General features: G+C 34.6%; 1 protein-coding gene across 10 annotated transcripts in view; it reads left to right on the top strand.

The window, feature by feature from the left end:
- EDEM3 (ER degradation enhancing alpha-mannosidase like protein 3) overlaps positions 1–17,278 on the top strand; it is a 79,938-nt gene that overhangs the window by 19,052 nt on the left and 43,608 nt on the right. For all 10 annotated transcript variants that reach the window (XM_086693827.1, XM_086693824.1, XM_086693823.1 and 7 more), the window contains 6 exons: positions 584–684; positions 1,209–1,248; positions 6,150–6,262; positions 7,231–7,384; positions 12,721–12,855; positions 15,121–15,226. In XM_086693827.1, the coding sequence (XP_086549953.1) occupies positions 584–684; positions 1,209–1,248; positions 6,150–6,262; positions 7,231–7,384; positions 12,721–12,855; positions 15,121–15,226 (649 nt within the window). The remainder of the gene's footprint in view (positions 1–583; positions 685–1,208; positions 1,249–6,149; positions 6,263–7,230; positions 7,385–12,720; positions 12,856–15,120; positions 15,227–17,278) is intronic.

The following is a 17,278-nucleotide window of genomic DNA, read 5'->3' as shown; positions in this document are numbered from 1 at the left end:
TTTCAGAGGGCTGTGTAATAATTAAATGAACTAAACTGCACAGAACAGTGCTTAGAACATAAGAACTCAATAATAATAGTTAATATTAAGTGATCATCTTGCAGTTACTAAAAAAAACCCAAAAAACCAAAAAACCCTAAAATTCTAGCACGGAAAAACTGCACTGTGATTTAAGTAAACAACTTTTAGAGCATTTTAGAGCAGTGTATGCATATGGCATGAGCAGCTGCTTGTAAATAAAATGTAAATTATATATGTGCATGTATTTTAATATATGTGGATACATTTGGAAGCATAAATGCCAGTCTTAACAGTAGTTACCTCTGGGGAGTGAGATTGGGTGGAACAGAAGCAGATTATCAGATTTTTAAAGAAATATTTTTTAGTATGTTTTTTTTTCCAAGCAGTTTTTCAAACATTTGTAACTAAAGTTTTTAAAAACAGATCCCATAGACTGTAAGAATAGTAGAACTTCTAACTTTTATCTTACCCTGTTTTTTTAATAACTGCAAGAAGGTTGTGTCCTGGGTGATGTTTGCTTTCTCTTATTTTTCTCAGTGACTCATTAAAATTTTCCTTGCAGGAACATGCTTACCCAGCTGATGAACTCATGCCTTTAACCTGCAGAGGTCGTGTTAGAGGCCAGGAACCAAGTCGGGGTGACGTTGATGACGCCTTGGGAAAGTGAGCATTAATGCAGTGGGTGGTGTGGCACCTCCTGGGTCCCAAGTCTCAGGCTTCCTAGATGTAGCTTACAGTTATATTTCTGGGGATTGGTTAAATTTCAAGGACTGCTTTAAGTATTAACATTAAACTCTTTTATTTCCTTCTGTTATCTTTTATAAAAAATCAGTTTACCTCTTAAATCAGTGAAAAGTTGTTTGTTAAGGTAACTTTTGAAATGTATATAAAGTTTACACATTATAAGGTGTTGATGCTTTAATGTTTTTATTTGCTTTAAAAAGAGTTAATGAATATTTTCATTTGAAAGATATGTAGATACACTGAACATTAAAATGTAATTAATGTTCAGGTTTTTCAGGTGCCTTCAGTGCTTTTTTATAAGTTACATTGTACTGTAGATGATCGGAAGTACTAGCTAATAGAAACTACCAGTCAATAAGGCATAGATACATCTTTAGTTATAAGTTCATGGATAAAGTATTCAGAACTCTAATGGTTTGTATCTCATTATACTTGTTTCTTAGATTTTCCTTGACACTGATTGATTCTTTGGACACTCTTGTGGTAGGTTGGATTCTTCTTGAATTTACTTATTTTATAAATTTCATATGTACACTCAAATATGAATACAATCATTACACAGTAAGTCTGAAGTAGAAGTTTTCAGAATTTAAGGTGTTCTGCTTTCACACTATTGAGTTGATTATTCCACGTGAATGTCAAATGAAATTATGTAGAAATCATGGAGATAATGAAATAATTTGTAGATATGTCAGCTTATGTGATGGCACTTTTAATCAGGAAGGTTGCTTCCCTTTATACAAAGAGATTAAGAAAACACCATTGATATATTTGTTCCATGGCATACTACAGTGATACTAAAATTGTTAAATTAGAATTCCTATAGGTTATGTTCATTTAAAAAAATTAATTTTTACCCAGCAGTGATTTTTGGCACTAAGTGATCACTTCTGGGCAATCCTTTTCAGGCTCATGGGATACAAAATCATTTTAATTAATTTTGATTGGGGATGGTCTGTTATGACAGAGGAGAAAGATTGAGTTCTAGGTGTCATGATTTCTAAATACAGTATCTTTCTAGTTTTCTACTTTTAGACCACTTACAGTGTAAAAGTAGGCTTGTTTCAGGATTTTCCTTAGGACATAATTCTCAGCTTTGAGTTAATATCTCAACTACTGATTAATATTTTAAAAAGCAAAACAAAAAATCTTTGGGGTGGCAGAAAATTTTCAGAACCAAGATTTTCTTCCCAGTATTGTTTCTGCGTTGTTCTTTCGCTAGGCATTTTCTTTTTCCTCGCCTCTGCATTCCCCGCCCCCCCTTTCACTTCCCTCCTTTTGTACCCGGAGGCACAAATTACCACTCTGGGAGGAACTAAGTGGTGTTATTTATTTGTAACTGTAGCTGGGTTATACTCTTCGCATGTACCTTGATTGACATGGTGGAGTAAGCAAAGAGCAGTAGCTCTGTGTTAGGAAAGACCGTAGGTGAAATTATGTTTATTTCTCATTCTGTCAGCTTTATCCTTCCCTGTGGCAAGTTCCCCATCATCTCTCTGTAAGCTCTTAGTTGATTTTCTTGAACATGGATCTCAGATATCATATGCTGTAAAACATTTTTATCAGAAATAAAGGAAAAAAGGTGGTTTCAGTCTGTGTAACTTTCCCATATTTAGAAATCTGTTGGCTTCTAATTGAGTGGTCATTAATTATTACCCAGGTGATATCTTTCAGGTTTTGCCAATTATATACTTTGGCATCAGTTCTCAAAATATCCCAGCAGCAGCAGCAGCAGCAGCAGCAGCAGCAGCAGCAGCAGCAGCAGCAGCATCACCTGACAACTTGTTAGAAATGCAAAATTCTGGCGCCTCATCCCCAGACATACTAAATCAAAGTCTGGGAGTGAGGCCCAGTAGTCTGTTTTTTAACAAGCTCCCAGATGATTCTGATGTATGCTAAAGTTTGAGAAATACTGGATACTGATGCAGTGTTTTTTAAACTCCAACATACCACAAAGTCACCTGGGCACCTTGCTCATATGCAGATTCTGATCCAATAGACTGAAGCCAGGGCCCAAGAATCTCTGTTTCTCATAAGCTGCCACTTGGTGGTGCTGCTATTGCTGGTTAGCTGACCGTGCTTTCGATGACCTGGGTGTAAACTTGAGTTCGGGCTCTTTGTGACTGTACTGATGTATGTGACCTTAGCCAAATTATTTAACTTCTCTGGGTTCCTGTTTTCACCTCAGAAGGGCCTAGACTAGGCATTTAAGTTTCCTTTTAACTGTAAGGGATTATTTCTTACTGATCTTTGGTTCAGATTCAGATAAGTAACTCCTATTTGTCTGTTTGTTGAAGCTATCCTCAAGAAGGGTTAAGAAGGAAGATTGATAAAGTCTTACAAATATTTAAAAAATGATACTTTATATAAACTCTTTAAATTTTAGTATTTTCAAGTAGGAATAACCTAAGTAACTTATTACATATCATAACTTCATAACACTATTTTAAACATTTTCTTTTTAATTTAAACAGAAGAATTAAAGTAGTTTAGAAAGTTTTTTTTCCTACATTTAAAAGGAGTGCTTTCTTGTACATTTTATCAATACATGTATTAATATTTCTAATTTACTTTGCCTTGACTTTGTGATTATTTATTTTGTGATTTATTTGAAAATATTAATAGAACATATCACATATGTACATAAAACTCTATTTTTATTTTGGTCATACCATGATATGTTAAATATAATTTCTGTTGTCCTAGTTTGATCTTTAAATTTAACCTCTTCCTGATTCTAGCCACCTGGTTTCTATTGATGTAATGAAGCCAAGAACTAAAACTTTAAATTTATCTTAAAATTTTACATTACCATGAAATGTATAGAAAGAAAGATATCAAAATAAATTAAAGATGATAGGGGAAAGGAAGAGACATGAATTCATTCTTTGTTATCACCTAGGAGCTTAAAAGGTCATCCACTAAGGGCGTCTGGGTGGCTCAGTCGGTTAAGCATCTGACTCTTGATTTCAGCTCAGGTCATGATCCCAGGGTCTTGAGATCAAACCCCTCATCAGGCTCAGCACAGAGTACAGAGCTTGCTTGGGATTCTTTCTCCCTCTCTTTCTCTCTGCCTCTTCCCTGCCCGTGCCCTCAACTCACTCACTCTCTCTCTCTCTCTCTCTCTCTCTCTCTCAAAATAAATAACCCATCCCATCAACCAGTAGAGGATTTGGAGTGAATTTTCTAATTATGGATCAAGAGACTATTCACTTTTATGCTCCTTTGAAACAAATAACACTGGTCCAGTTCTTGGAAGTAGTTCTCAGGAGATAGACTCAGGAAGAAGAATAAGATTAACAAATGGCACTAAGAAGTGTATGTGTGGGTGAGTGAAACAGTTGTGTTTTATTCTAAAAGTGATAAAAGGTATGCATCTGCACTCGTTGGCTGCAGAATTTACTTGGACTTGGAGATTGACAAGGAAAAGCAGTTAGTTTAAAACCAGGCTTCATAGTATATTTTACTCAGGACTTACCCTGAATTTTACTTTTATTTGAATTTTAGTCAAATTCTTATGGAATGTTTTATACTTAAATTAGAATTTTTAGTGAAAGTATCAAATCAGGTGAAAAAGCACTAGAAAATATTATCAAACAGAAAGATAAAACAATCAAGTGAAGGAAAACTGTTTTTCATGGATTTAGAGTCTAAATACCACATAATTGTGCACCTGTCACCGAACAATCTATCACAACCATAACTCAGGAAGCCAACAGCTAAGACCTGGCACACTGTCTTGACCAACCATTCCCTCCTCGGGAATCCTGAGGGGGCTGGACAAATCAGAAACATAGAGTCTGGCTGGGTTTACCAACACTGGTGGCAAACAAACTCTGATAAACTCTGAGAAGTCAATAACTCAAGAGAGAGGGTTTGGAAAAGAGATTTATTTTGGGTGCTGATACCTGGGGGAGGTAGCAAGTACAAGCCTTACCTCTTGGTAAGTACAACTGACCTCTTGGCAGGCAAGATGGACACCTAGAATTTTATAAGGGGAGGTTGGGGAATGAGGTGGGGGGGGTACATGCAGGAGAACAGGCAGAGAGCTTGTGATCATGGGCGGGGGTCCGTAGGTGTTCAACTCATGATCATGGGCAGGGAAGGGGACATGTAGGTTGTGGTCTTCTAGGCATCCCATTGATATCAGGGCTTTTCTGGTCTGGCAGTTGGAATGTTCTGGTCACTGCAAAATGTCTTGTCAGTGACTCTAGAAAGTGCAATAAGAAATAAACACAATGGGTTGTAGTTAGAACTTGAGTTAAGTGGTCTTGTCTATTTATGGTTTTAACTGTTGGCATCAGTAGTTGAGCCTGAGGGCTCACTGACACAGTTTTAATTGAGACTGAAAAAGCAAGTATGAAATGCATTGGCCACTTTATGGAGCTCATTGCAAGAATCCATAGAATCCTTAGGATTCTAGATGCTCGTGGTAATAATAATTATAACAGCAATGATATTAAACACTTATTAAGTCAGGCACTCTACTGAAAGTACTTTATATATATTACTTAAGAAATCAGTCCTATGAGAGTAGGTATTTCTTCTTTTTATGGGTAAGGGAACAGGCTCAGAGACAGAAGTCACTTGACTGAGATTATACAGGTAGGGAGTGAAAGAACCAGAGTTCAAATCAGGGCTTGCTCTTGATCACAACATTATACTCCTCCTCAATTAGGGCTCAGGGCATCCATGGATGAAGATGGCAGGTAGTGTTTGGTTTAGGATCAGTCATTCTCTGAATGATGTGTTTGTTCTCTTACAAGAGTAAGCAACCTAGGGGCACCTGGGTGGCTTAGTCAGTTAAGCGTTGGACTCTTGATTTGAGCTCAGGTCATAATCTCATGGGTTGTGAGATCGAGCCCTGCGTGGAGCTCTGTGATGACTACGGGGAGCCTGTTTGGGATTCCCTCTCCTCTGCCCCTCTCCTGCCTGCTTGCATGTATATATGCACACTGTCTCTCAAAAAATAAAGGTAAGAGTAAGCAACCTTTAAAATGATGTTTGGTGAATAGTTGATGTTTGGTAAAAAGTTTTCGAGTTGTTTTGACTTGGAAACCAAGTCAGTGAGATGAGTAGAGCTCGTCTCATGCAGCTCTAGGTCATGGGTTATATATTAAACTGGTTTTGTGATGACTCTTGTAAATGTTAATGATATTTTCATGTGTCTAAAAAAGAAGTGTATAAAGATTCCTTATAATGTAGGCATTTAATTTGGGGAGGGGGTTTAGATACCACATTTTTATCATAGGCTTGAGATAAACATTTTGTTTGTGTCACTTTTTAGAGTCTTAAGGTATTAATTTGCTTTTAGTAGCCATTCTAACACTATTTCTCTTTTACTTGGTGAAAAGAACTTTATTTTCATAACTTTCTTCTCCTAGGTATTAAATAAAACTAAAGAATTTGAAGATGCAGTGAGAAAAGTTTTAAGAGATGTTAATTTAGATAATGATGTAGTTGTATCAGTCTTTGAAACAAACATCAGAGTTCTTGGGTAAGTATGTAAGACACTAAAGCTATAACTTTAATAACAGAAAAGCCTAGGGCATACTGTTTATTTCTTGATGATACTAAAGCAAGAAATTTCTTAAGTTTAAAAGATACAAGTTGGGATATTATGAAACACAGAGGCTGTGAGATGGCCTTGCATTGTATCAGACACAGACAGCAGCAGGCTTTGGAAATAGTTGTAGACTCAAAGGTAATCCCTGTATGTTGTTAAAAAAAGGACTAGAGATTGAACATTTGCATATCAGCTATATCTCATGTTTTTTGCTAGTTTACATAGTTTGCTATCTTTAACCAATACCTCTTCAAGCCAAATGAAATTAAATGTATATTACCTTTCGACTAAACAACTTGAGATGTTCTTAGAACATTTAAAAATACTGAATTATAGGATTTATTAATTCAAGTTTCAATGTTATTAAATTTTTATATTTAATGGTTACTTTTATGCTATTGTAACATGTTTCCTTTTGTCAGATAAAGTGAGTCTTCAATTTAGGAAATATTTCACAGAGTTTATTAATCTATTACATTTAATACAGAGTGGGGAGGTTTTTTAATGTTATACTGTAAGAATTACAGATTTCATGATATAATTAAGTTAAATTTAAAATTTGTTAGAATCAAATGTTAAACTTGTTAAAATAAATTATTTCTAGAATATTCTTTTTTTTTCGGATATTCTTTATTATAAGAAATGTTAAGGTATTAGAGAATGCCAAACACTTTACAGCAGATAGAACATCTAAAATTTTTTTGAACTGGCTGTGGTTTGCCATCAAATGAGTAGCCAGAGTTAGGTAAAAAACAAAACAAAACAAACAACAAAAAAACCCAAGTTCTATGTAATTTCCTTATGTGTGCTAAACTGTTGATAACTAGATACCACATCTTTTTAGGTGGTAACATAAAGTATCTGTAAACATGGATAATGTTTCATTTCTGTGATCGTAGGGGTCTGTTGGGCGGACACTCCTTGGCAATCATGCTGAAAGAAAAAGGCGAGTACATGCAGTGGTACAATGATGAACTTCTCCAAATGGCAAAGCAATTGGGTTACAAACTTTTACCAGCTTTCAATACTACCAGTGGCCTTCCTTATCCAAGAGTAAGTAATTCTGAAAAATATGGCAGTCTTTATATCCTTCCTTTGCTGTCTTAAAAAAACGAATTTTTGTGATTGGAGCCATTGTTCTTCATTTGCTTGAGGCTGGAGTAAAATGCTTCATCACTATATGATACATTTATATTGACATTTCAATTAATTTGTGTTTGAGTGGTATGAGAATTTTGATCAGTTTAAGCCTTTTATGTGCCACTGTGTAACAGATTAGATAGATTATGCTGCAGGAGGGAGAAACAGATGCCAGACTAGAATTTGGGTTTGGAGTTACTTGGGGAGAAAACACAGGTGCATCAGCAAGCATGGGTATTGATTCTCCAGAGGAGAGGATATAGAGAGAACACAGGACGGAGGGGAATGAGGAGGGAGTAGAGCATGTTCAGAGACTTGTTAGGAAGAGAACCACACAGTAGCTATGGTATTCTGAAATCTTAGAGCTTTGAAAGGAGGTATTTTAGAAACCAACAGAATTAGATGCAAACAGAGCCTTAAAGGATGTAATATGGGAGAATAAAGGGGAAAGATGGGTTCAAAGTAGGTGAAAATATAGGACCATTCATTTTTAGGTGTCCGTGTTGGTAGTTGAAGAGAGGTGGCAGCAGAGTCACTTGAGGGAGTTTTGTGTTTTTCCCCCCAAGAAGATTTTATATTTATTTATTATTTATTTTAATTTATTTTTTTTAATTTTTTTTTCAACGTTTATTTATTTTTGGGACAGAGAGAGACAGAGCATGAACGGGGGAGGGGCAGAGAGAGAGGAAGACACAGAATCAGAAACAGGCTCCAGGCTCTGAGCCATCAGCCCAGAGCCTGACGCGGGGCTCGAACTCACGGACCACGAGATCGTGACCTGGCTGAAGTCGGACGCTTAACCGACTGCGCCACCCAGGCGCCCCAATTTTTTTTTTTTTTTTTTAACGTTTATTCAGTTTTGAGAGACAGAAACAGAGCATGAGCAGGGAAGGGGCAGAAGGAGGGGGACACAGAATCTGAAGCAGGTTCTAGGCTCTGAGCTGTCAGCACAGAGCCCGACACGGGGCTTGAACTCACGAACTGCGAGATCATGACCTGAGCCGAAGTCAGACGCTCAACCAACTGAGCCACCCAGGCACCCCAGAAAATTTTATATTTAAAGCAAAGGGAAAGAAGCCATTGAATATGGAAAGAACTCTCTCTCTCTCCTGATTTATTTCTTTATTAACACTATTGCTCTCTCCCTCTTGTCCAAGTTAGATCCCTCAGCCATTACCAAGCTCTGTTAGTTTTTTCTTTCCTTATTGCTGCTATGCTAGTTGAAGCCAGTATAATTTTGTTCCTATACTGTTATAAATTCCAATCTTACTCTTTTCTCTCTGGTTTATTCTTTAGAGGCTTAAAAATTAATCTTACTAAAACATAACAATTATCAAACTACCCTCAGAAGTTTTACTGACTCCCTATTGTACAGAGTATCTTTTAACTTACAGAATTCATTATGGTTTGGCAGTAGGCTTTCTTTCTGACGTTCTCTCAGGACCTCATACCCAATGTAATGAGTGTTCCATTTCAACAAAAGAATCTATTAGTGTCCCCCCAAACACCTAAAGTATGTGTTTTTGTTTTTACATTTCCATGCCTTTAGGCCTACCATCTCTATTACCTGGAGTAACTTTTCTCCCAATACAAATCAAGTAAGACTAACTTTCACCATCAAGAAACCTCTGACCATGATCTAGAGCAGTGCTTTTCAAACTGGAGGTTACAATATATTCCTTTACCCACCAATTTAGTGGACTGTGACCAACACTTTTTTTTTTTAAGTAAAACAGACTAGTTATTCAATCTCTTATTTAAATTTCTAGTTTTTGATATTTTGAATGGCTGTTCTGTGAACGTCTTTATACAGATCATTTTACTTATTTCTTCCATAGGATAAATTACTAGAAGAGGAAATAGTCACAGAAGTAGGGAATGCTTTTTAAGGCTTTGGGTACTTACTGCCTAGTTGTTCTCCAGAAGGGTTCTACTTTTATAGTTACTCTGTGTTTTATAAAAGTATATGTGTCATTGTCCTGTTGCCAAAAATATGAATTATCCTTTGCTAATTTAGTGAGAAAAAATGGAGTCTTGTTTTAATGTGAATTTCTTTGCTTTCTAGTATGGTTAAACTTATTTGTTGATTTTTTTATTTTCTTGGCATATTAAAATTAAAAACAAAGTTATTTTGAATAAGCTAGATGTTTATTTAATTGGATTTACTTTTAGTAAACATTTTTAGTTTTTGTTATAAGTGGAGGTGCTGAATTATGGGGAATCTAGCATGTCTTCACTTTTGCCGTAACAGGAGAAACAGTCAAGGAATTAAAATAGTAGCTACTGGGGGGCCTGGGGGGCTCAGTCAGTTAAGCAACCGACTTTGGCTCAAGTCGTGATCTCACGGTTTGGTTCGTGAGTTTAAGCCCCGCGTCGGGCTGTCTGCTCTCAGCACAGAGCCAGCTTTGGATCTGTCTTCCTCTCTCTATCTGCCCCTCCCCAACTCGCACACTTGCACTCTCTCTCAAAAATAAATAAACATTTAAAAAAAGTAAAATATAAAACAGTAGCTAAGAGTATTATAGTAAAATAAAGAGAATGTGTTATTTTCTTATACTCTGAAGTATCAAAGTTTTTGATACTGCTTTTTAGAAGTAGACTGCAGACAGAAAATAAGTATCTTCCCATCCTTCCTTAATTCACACTTGTTAAATACTGCTTTTGCTCATGAAAATTTGTACAGTCTCTCTTAGATATGCATGCATAATTGATAGTATGGCATTAATGGTTTTGACTCCAAAATTTGCAGGACAGAAATGCTATAATAGTTAATGGTCATTTATTCCACCCGCGTATAAACCCTAGAGGTAGTCCACGGTATGTGATGCCATTTCCTCCAACGTAATTAAAAGTACTTTGCCAGTTTTTCATTTAAGACCTCATTTCTAAGATCAGGTAGATGATTCTATCCATGAAGTACAGGGTTAGTAAGAATTCCATTATGATTCAGTACGTATTTTAGGGGTTTAATGGGTGTAGCAAATATATAATATAGATGAATTTAATGTAGGTAATTTAAAATTCTACTTTTTAATAAAAAAATTTCATTTTAAGAACTACTTTGTGACTCTCAGGAACACAGGATCAGGAGGAACCAGTTTCCAAATTCCTTCTAAGTATAAAACCTTTATTATACATTTATCCCTTTTTGTCTTAAGACTTTCAGATAAGGGGCAGTAAGCTCCTTGCTTCTGACTTCTTCATGACTAAATGGATGCTACTACCAGTGCCCTCTCTACACCCATCTTTTGAGATCTAGTCAGGAGTGGAGCTTATCTAGCCTCTAGAGCAAAAGTCAGCAGTAGGATTTCCATTAGCAAAAAAGGCACTCAACGCTTCTTTCTTGTCTTGTAGAAATAGTAGTGCCCCTGGAGATTTTGCATTTGAAAGTTGTTTAGTAACACTCACCTTCAACATACGAGATTGAAATGATATGATACTATAAATAGCTGTATTAAGAAATAGTCCTTTTATAGCATTTTGTAGAGATCATCTTGGAACAATAAATAAAGATTATAATTCAGTATACAAACATCTTAAATATTTTTAATGTACAGAACTTCAGTGATTCAAATTATCTCCTTTTTTGTTGTTAAGAGAAAAGATACTAAAAGTGGTATATAAATGTTTCCCCTGTTGTGTTTGCTTTGCCATGACTACTACTCTGGACTTCGCCATTGTTAGCCCTTAGCTACCCCCAATTATGTGATATTTTATTATATATCAATGATATTTCTTCTGATTTTCAGATCTTAGCATTTGTTGTCAGTTCCATTTGTTTGGCACTTACTTGTGACTTTCCATGATTAGTTACCATCTCCATTTATATGTCTGTCTTATTTGCTCTGTCTGGATTTTAAGCTCCCTGAGGACAAGGATCTTTTCAGTTACTTTATGTCTTAACGTAATACCCAGCACGTAGTAGATAACTATTGGTCAGTTGATTGTAATAATTAGTAGAACTAACCAGAAAATAATTTTCACTGTTGACTCTTACTGCAAATATTTATAAAAATTATTATACTTTAGCATAATTAATGTAAATTAATTTTAAAGTTTATTCTCAATTTTAATTCTGTAGGTAGAGATATAGGTAACATGGAAAGGACAAGGGATGGTTCCCATTCTGGTTCTTGGTTCAGAACTACCTAAAGTCATTTATTCTTTCAGAATTACAAATGATAGAGATAATTATGAATTTGAGTGGAGATAGAGAGATGCTGCTAGGCTAATAGCACATGAAACATGAGGTAAATTTTGCCTTAAGTGGCATTCTGCAAAGTGAGGTAAATGGCCAACATAGCAATCTGCTCTGTGTCTCACCTATGTTTCACTCTTGTTATTTGTTTATTGGTGGTGAGTGGGTATTATCCCTGTCTTCATGCATAGGTATTCCTAGAGTGTTGATTGGATACTGTTAAGGTAATAGGCATACCCAGCAATTGATTTCTGCAGCTAAGTCGAAATACAAATTTATTTGAACTTCTCCTTACGAGTCTGAATAGTAAGTGACCTAGAAACATGATTTTTATTTGTTTTGTTGTTGTTATTACGCTAAATCTTGGCATATGCTTGCTCTTTTGTTATTTATTTGGACTGTGGAAGACCATGATCAGTCTAGTCAGTTTGGTTCTGGTTCACCCACTTTTATCACGTAGTATGATGTGGTTGTCTTTGAATTATAAAAAAAAAAAAAAAAAAAAACCTCCTTTGGAAAAAATGTTTTGTGTTGTTTGATAGCCCATCAGCAAGGCTATACACTGTGTTTCAGAACTTTTAAAGCCTTTAAACAAAATTTTAATCTTTTAAATACACCCCATACCTAATCAGTTTTTTCACTGTGGAGGGCTAATATAGTACTGGTTTTTCACAAATTCTCAATTAAACTGAATTTCTCTTAGGGCTAGTCTAATATCCTATTCTTGTACTAACTGGTTTAAACTGTCCAGAGAATAAAATTGTTTTGGAAGGTATTTTCTCTATGTAATTCTTAAATGGGTACTTAATTTTGGTCTCACTGAGGAAGGACATAAATGAAAACTTACCCCATGGATATATGTATGGTAGTATATACTTCACTAGATGTTAAATTGGAAAGTCACAAAGATCATCAGATTAAATTTCAGTGTTTAGGTATTTTATTAATTATTTCCATGATTTGATGAAAAATCTTGATTGAAAAATAATCTCTTATCCAGAAGCCATTATCTCTTGACAGTTGCTAATGATAATCTTCTGATTTTATTTAGATTAATTTAAAGTTTGGTATCAGAAAACCAGAAGCTCGGACAGGAACTGAGACAGATACCTGTACAGCTTGTGCAGGTACCTTGATCCTTGAGTTTGCTGCTTTAAGTCGATTCACAGGAGCAACAATATTTGAGGTTTGCTTTTCATAGTCTTTGATTTCTTGGGTTTTGGACATAACTAACTTTATATCTTTTTTTCATTGGTCAAGTATGAGGATTATCAATTGGAGGAGTACTGTTAGTTTAGGGAACTTTTGTCTGGATTCCATCACATGGTTTTTGTCAAAACCCCAGAAGTCATTGTGAGGTAGCTGTATGTTAAATACAACTTTGCATTTCTGTAAATTTTTAGCTCTATTCTTAGAAGACTTTTAGCTATATTCTATGAATTTGATATCACAAACGTCTTATATGAAAAACTGTCTTTTTGTTTATTCTACTTCTGGATGGTCTATTGCATTTCTGAAAGCTTCACTGAAACACAGTGAACTTTTTACTCTTGTCTTGACAGAGTCATAGCTGTAAGTTTTTTACTCCAAGGTTAATGGTATTTCTTATCTAAAAGACTTAATATTCCCTAAGTAATATGTTGTGGACTAGCTGTGTCTCACACCTTTAATTTTATCTGTATGTTTAAGCATGTCACTATAGTGCAATAGTATCACAAAATACCCTCTTTTTCAAACATATGATTTAGGAAAATTTTTAAAAATTCAGCAGATGGCACACAGAACAAGCCGAAATAGGGAATACTTAAAGACATTGGATCTGAGTGTAATTAAAATAAGTCAAGTGGTCTTTGTGTGTATGTGTATGTTTGGTTTAGTGTTTATTTTGTATTTTGCTGACATATTTTCCTTTCATTGAAAAGTATAGTCATTTTTGCATACTGTCTTAATTCAAACTACAAACTCTGAGATATTGATGCATGTATAGGATGGGCAAGTGAGACTTAAAGAGGATAAGATGCACAGCAAATAGGTGAATGAGTGGAATTGGAATTAGAATCCATGTCTTTCTACATACAAAGTCCATACTCTTTCCACTAGTCGATTTTGTATTTATGAGTAAGTCTCTTGAAAATTATGATCTTTTTAACTTAGGATTATACGTTAATTTATTGTAAGAGAAGCAACCTGATGCACTTGACAGAGCATTGATCTAATATAGGGTTGGCAAACAATAGTCGGCCAAATCCAGCCACTGCCTGTTTTTGTGAATAAAGTTTTATTGAAACACAGCCATGCTTATTTATTTATTTTTGTCTATGACTCCATTTGTGCTACAGTAATAGAGGTGAGTAATTGTGACAGTGACTGTATAACCCGTAATGCCTAAAATATTTAGTATTTGGCCCTTATCAGAAAAAGTTTGTTGGTGTTGATCTAATAAAGAGATAAGAATTCTCATATTAGTTGTCCTGTAATTCAGGTTTAAACTTTGGATAAATCTTTGATTTCATTGGGCCTGTTTTCTTAGCTGTAAGATAGGAATAAGGAAATATAATCTTTATGAAACTTCTGGCCCTGAAGTTCTAGTGTTTAATTAAAGCCATAATCTGCTTTGTTCTAAAAAATCAGCATAAATAAGTTGAATCAAGAGTTAAGACTATTTTACACTCCTCTTAGATCTACAAAGTGGCAAATTGGTTTAACGATTTTTTTTCTTTTGTAGAAGTACTTCTCCAAAGCTAAATAGAGTCATGCTCTGAAATTAATTTTAACTCTCCTGTAATGTCCTTTGCTTTTATCTTTTATAACATTTTTTTCATCCAAAGCCAAGAATTTGATCAGAAATTATTTTAATTTAGTGTCCAATGGGTAAAAATAAATGGAAAAAAATGGTATCATAAGGTTATAAATTTGGTATTGCCAAATGAATACTAGTTAATATATTTAGTCTTCAGTAACAAAGTTTTATGCTATTTAAGAAGTGGGCTCTTGAAATGCCTGTTTGTGTTTCAAAGATGACATACGAACTTTGAAATTCTCTTCTAATTCTCTAAATAAGACTATCTAAGGAGATCTTCACTTTGTATTTAAATGATAGGCATTATTTTAGCAAGTACATTTAATTATGGCAGCAATTAATATAATTTAATAATACATGTGTGAATGTGAACTTGCACTATCAGAGTAGATGAACATGATGGTCTCAAAGTGAGATCACTGCCACTAAATAGCATTTTTAGACCTGTTCTTTTTAACTAGACTTGATTGGCTGAAAGAAAAAAAGCCAAGATTTTACTTGTAAGGAAGTTTCATATAATAAATCTTCTTATCTTAGGAATTTTACTTAATTCTTAAAATATGCTGTGAGCCTTTGATTTTTGTTTCTTTGTCTCCTGTTTTCCAGAGACATATAGTTCTTCAGGTATGCTTTTCTTTTTTTTAATTATAGGAATACGCAAGAAAAGCTCTTGATTTTCTCTGGGAAAAAAGACAGCGAAGTAGTAATTTAGTAGGCGTGACTATAAATATTCATACTGGAGATTGGGTAAGAAAAGGTATGTAAGTCGGGCTTCTTAAGCCTTCATATCCTGAGAATGGTTGGGAAATAAAGGATTTTCATTTGTTAAAATAATCTTTGGGACAGTATAAAGCATAGTTTTTCACCAGATTTTCTAGAATTTTAACTAATTTAACTTGATTTTCTTCTTTGGTGTCAAATAATAGCACACTTACTCTAGATGGGCTTACTGTTTTGTTTCATATTTTATTGGGTATAGCATTATAGGGTATAGATGAAACACTAGAACTATTCCTTTGAGAACTAGAGGATCAGAATACCTCAGCCATCTCACATTAAGTGGAAATCTGTATTTAATGTTATCACCAGCCCTTATTAAAATGAATTGGATTCGTGAGACAAGTGTTATTTGAACAAACCAAATATAGTGTTATATAAAGAATATGAATGAATCTTTATAAGACACTCCTATGAAACATAGATGAATGGAAACATACTAGAATATTCCTAAGGAGATTATCTTACTTATTATCTATTTAGTATTATAGAAGATTTTTCCAAATTTTGTCTGTAGGGTTCCTGAAACTAATCTGACTTCTGGCTTCAGAATTCTGCAGTTTCTTTTTTTAAACTTACTTGGAGCCCCACATTGGGCATGGAGCCTATTTAAAAACAAAACAAAAAAAGAAAACAGTGTAATCTGCTTGGAACTGAAGTGCAAATTCATCAGAATTAATTTTCAATCATAATTTTTGGTTTATGACACACTCATCATGGCCCATTTTGCTTAGTCATTTTTAAGAATGTAGTAAGGACCTACAAATGGGCCATCCATTACTTGACAACATGCACTTCTGCGTATGGTCCTTGACTCTCTCTACCTGTGCAATCCCACATCTCTGCCTTCTCTAACTGAAATAGTCATCATTCTTATGACTGATGATTTGCTTTTAATAAAGTTATGTTGCATCTGTATGTATTCTTAAAAAGTACATTTCTTTGTTTTAAACTTTATAAAATCCTATGTCCTGTATACTTTTGAGACTCTTTCACTTAATATGATTTTGCTAAGATTCATGCATATTATTACATGAAGGCATATTTCATTTTATTTTGACTGCTGTCTAATATTTTATTGGATGAATGAACCACAGTCTAAGTATTTAGATAGTTTCCAGGATTTTACTGTTGTGAATAATAGTGCTGTGAATATTTTTTATGTTTCTCCTGTTGTACATGTTTAAGAGTTTTTCTTGGCTATATATGTAGGAGTGGAAGTTTTAGATCATAGGATAAATTAATGTTCAGCTTTAGGAGATAATGTCAAAATTGTTTTCAACATCATTTTCCAAAGTCATTTCACCACTTTATACTTCCATCAGCAACATATAAGAGATCCCACGAATTAACATCCTCTCCATTGAGTATTGTCAGACTCAAAAACGATTTTGCAATAAAATGGGTATAAAATGATTTCCCATTGTGGTTTCATTTGTATTTCTTTGACCATTGATGATGTTTAACACCTCTTTATATTTAGTGGTCATATAGGTTTCCCTTTTTTTTTTTTTAATATTGATGTTTTTGTATTTTGTCCATTTTCTACTCAGTTGTGCTTTTAAAAAATATTATTGAGGGGCACCTGGGTGGCTCAGTTGGTTAAGCATCCAACTCTTGATTTCGGCTCAGGTCATGATCTCGCGGTTTGTGGGATTGAGCCCAGAGTTGGGTGCTGCTCTGAGAGTGTGGAGCTTGCTTGGGTTTCTCTCTCTCTCAAAATAAATAAACTTAAAAAAAACCTCACTTTATAAAAAAAAATAGTGTTGATACCTATGTGATACTTACGATCTATGTGATAACTATCCTTTGAAATTTATTGACATTTTCTTTTTGGCCTGGAACATAGCCAGTTTTTGTGAACATTTTGCTTAAAAAAGTGTGTATTTTCTAATTGTTGTATGTAGATATCTATATATATCAATTTGCTTAATTTGTTCAGATCTTTGCTGATTTTGTTTGCTTGAACTCTGAAGAATTAAGAAAGGTGGATAACGTTTCTGACAAAGATAATGGACTAATATCTGCCTAT

Source organism: Puma concolor, chromosome E4, assembly GCF_028749965.1.
Source record: "Puma concolor isolate L17-30 chromosome E4, mPumCon1.1.hap2, whole genome shotgun sequence".
NCBI classification, from domain to species: Eukaryota; Metazoa; Chordata; class Mammalia; order Carnivora; family Felidae; genus Puma; species Puma concolor.
This window is presented reverse-complemented; position numbering and strand designations above follow the sequence as displayed.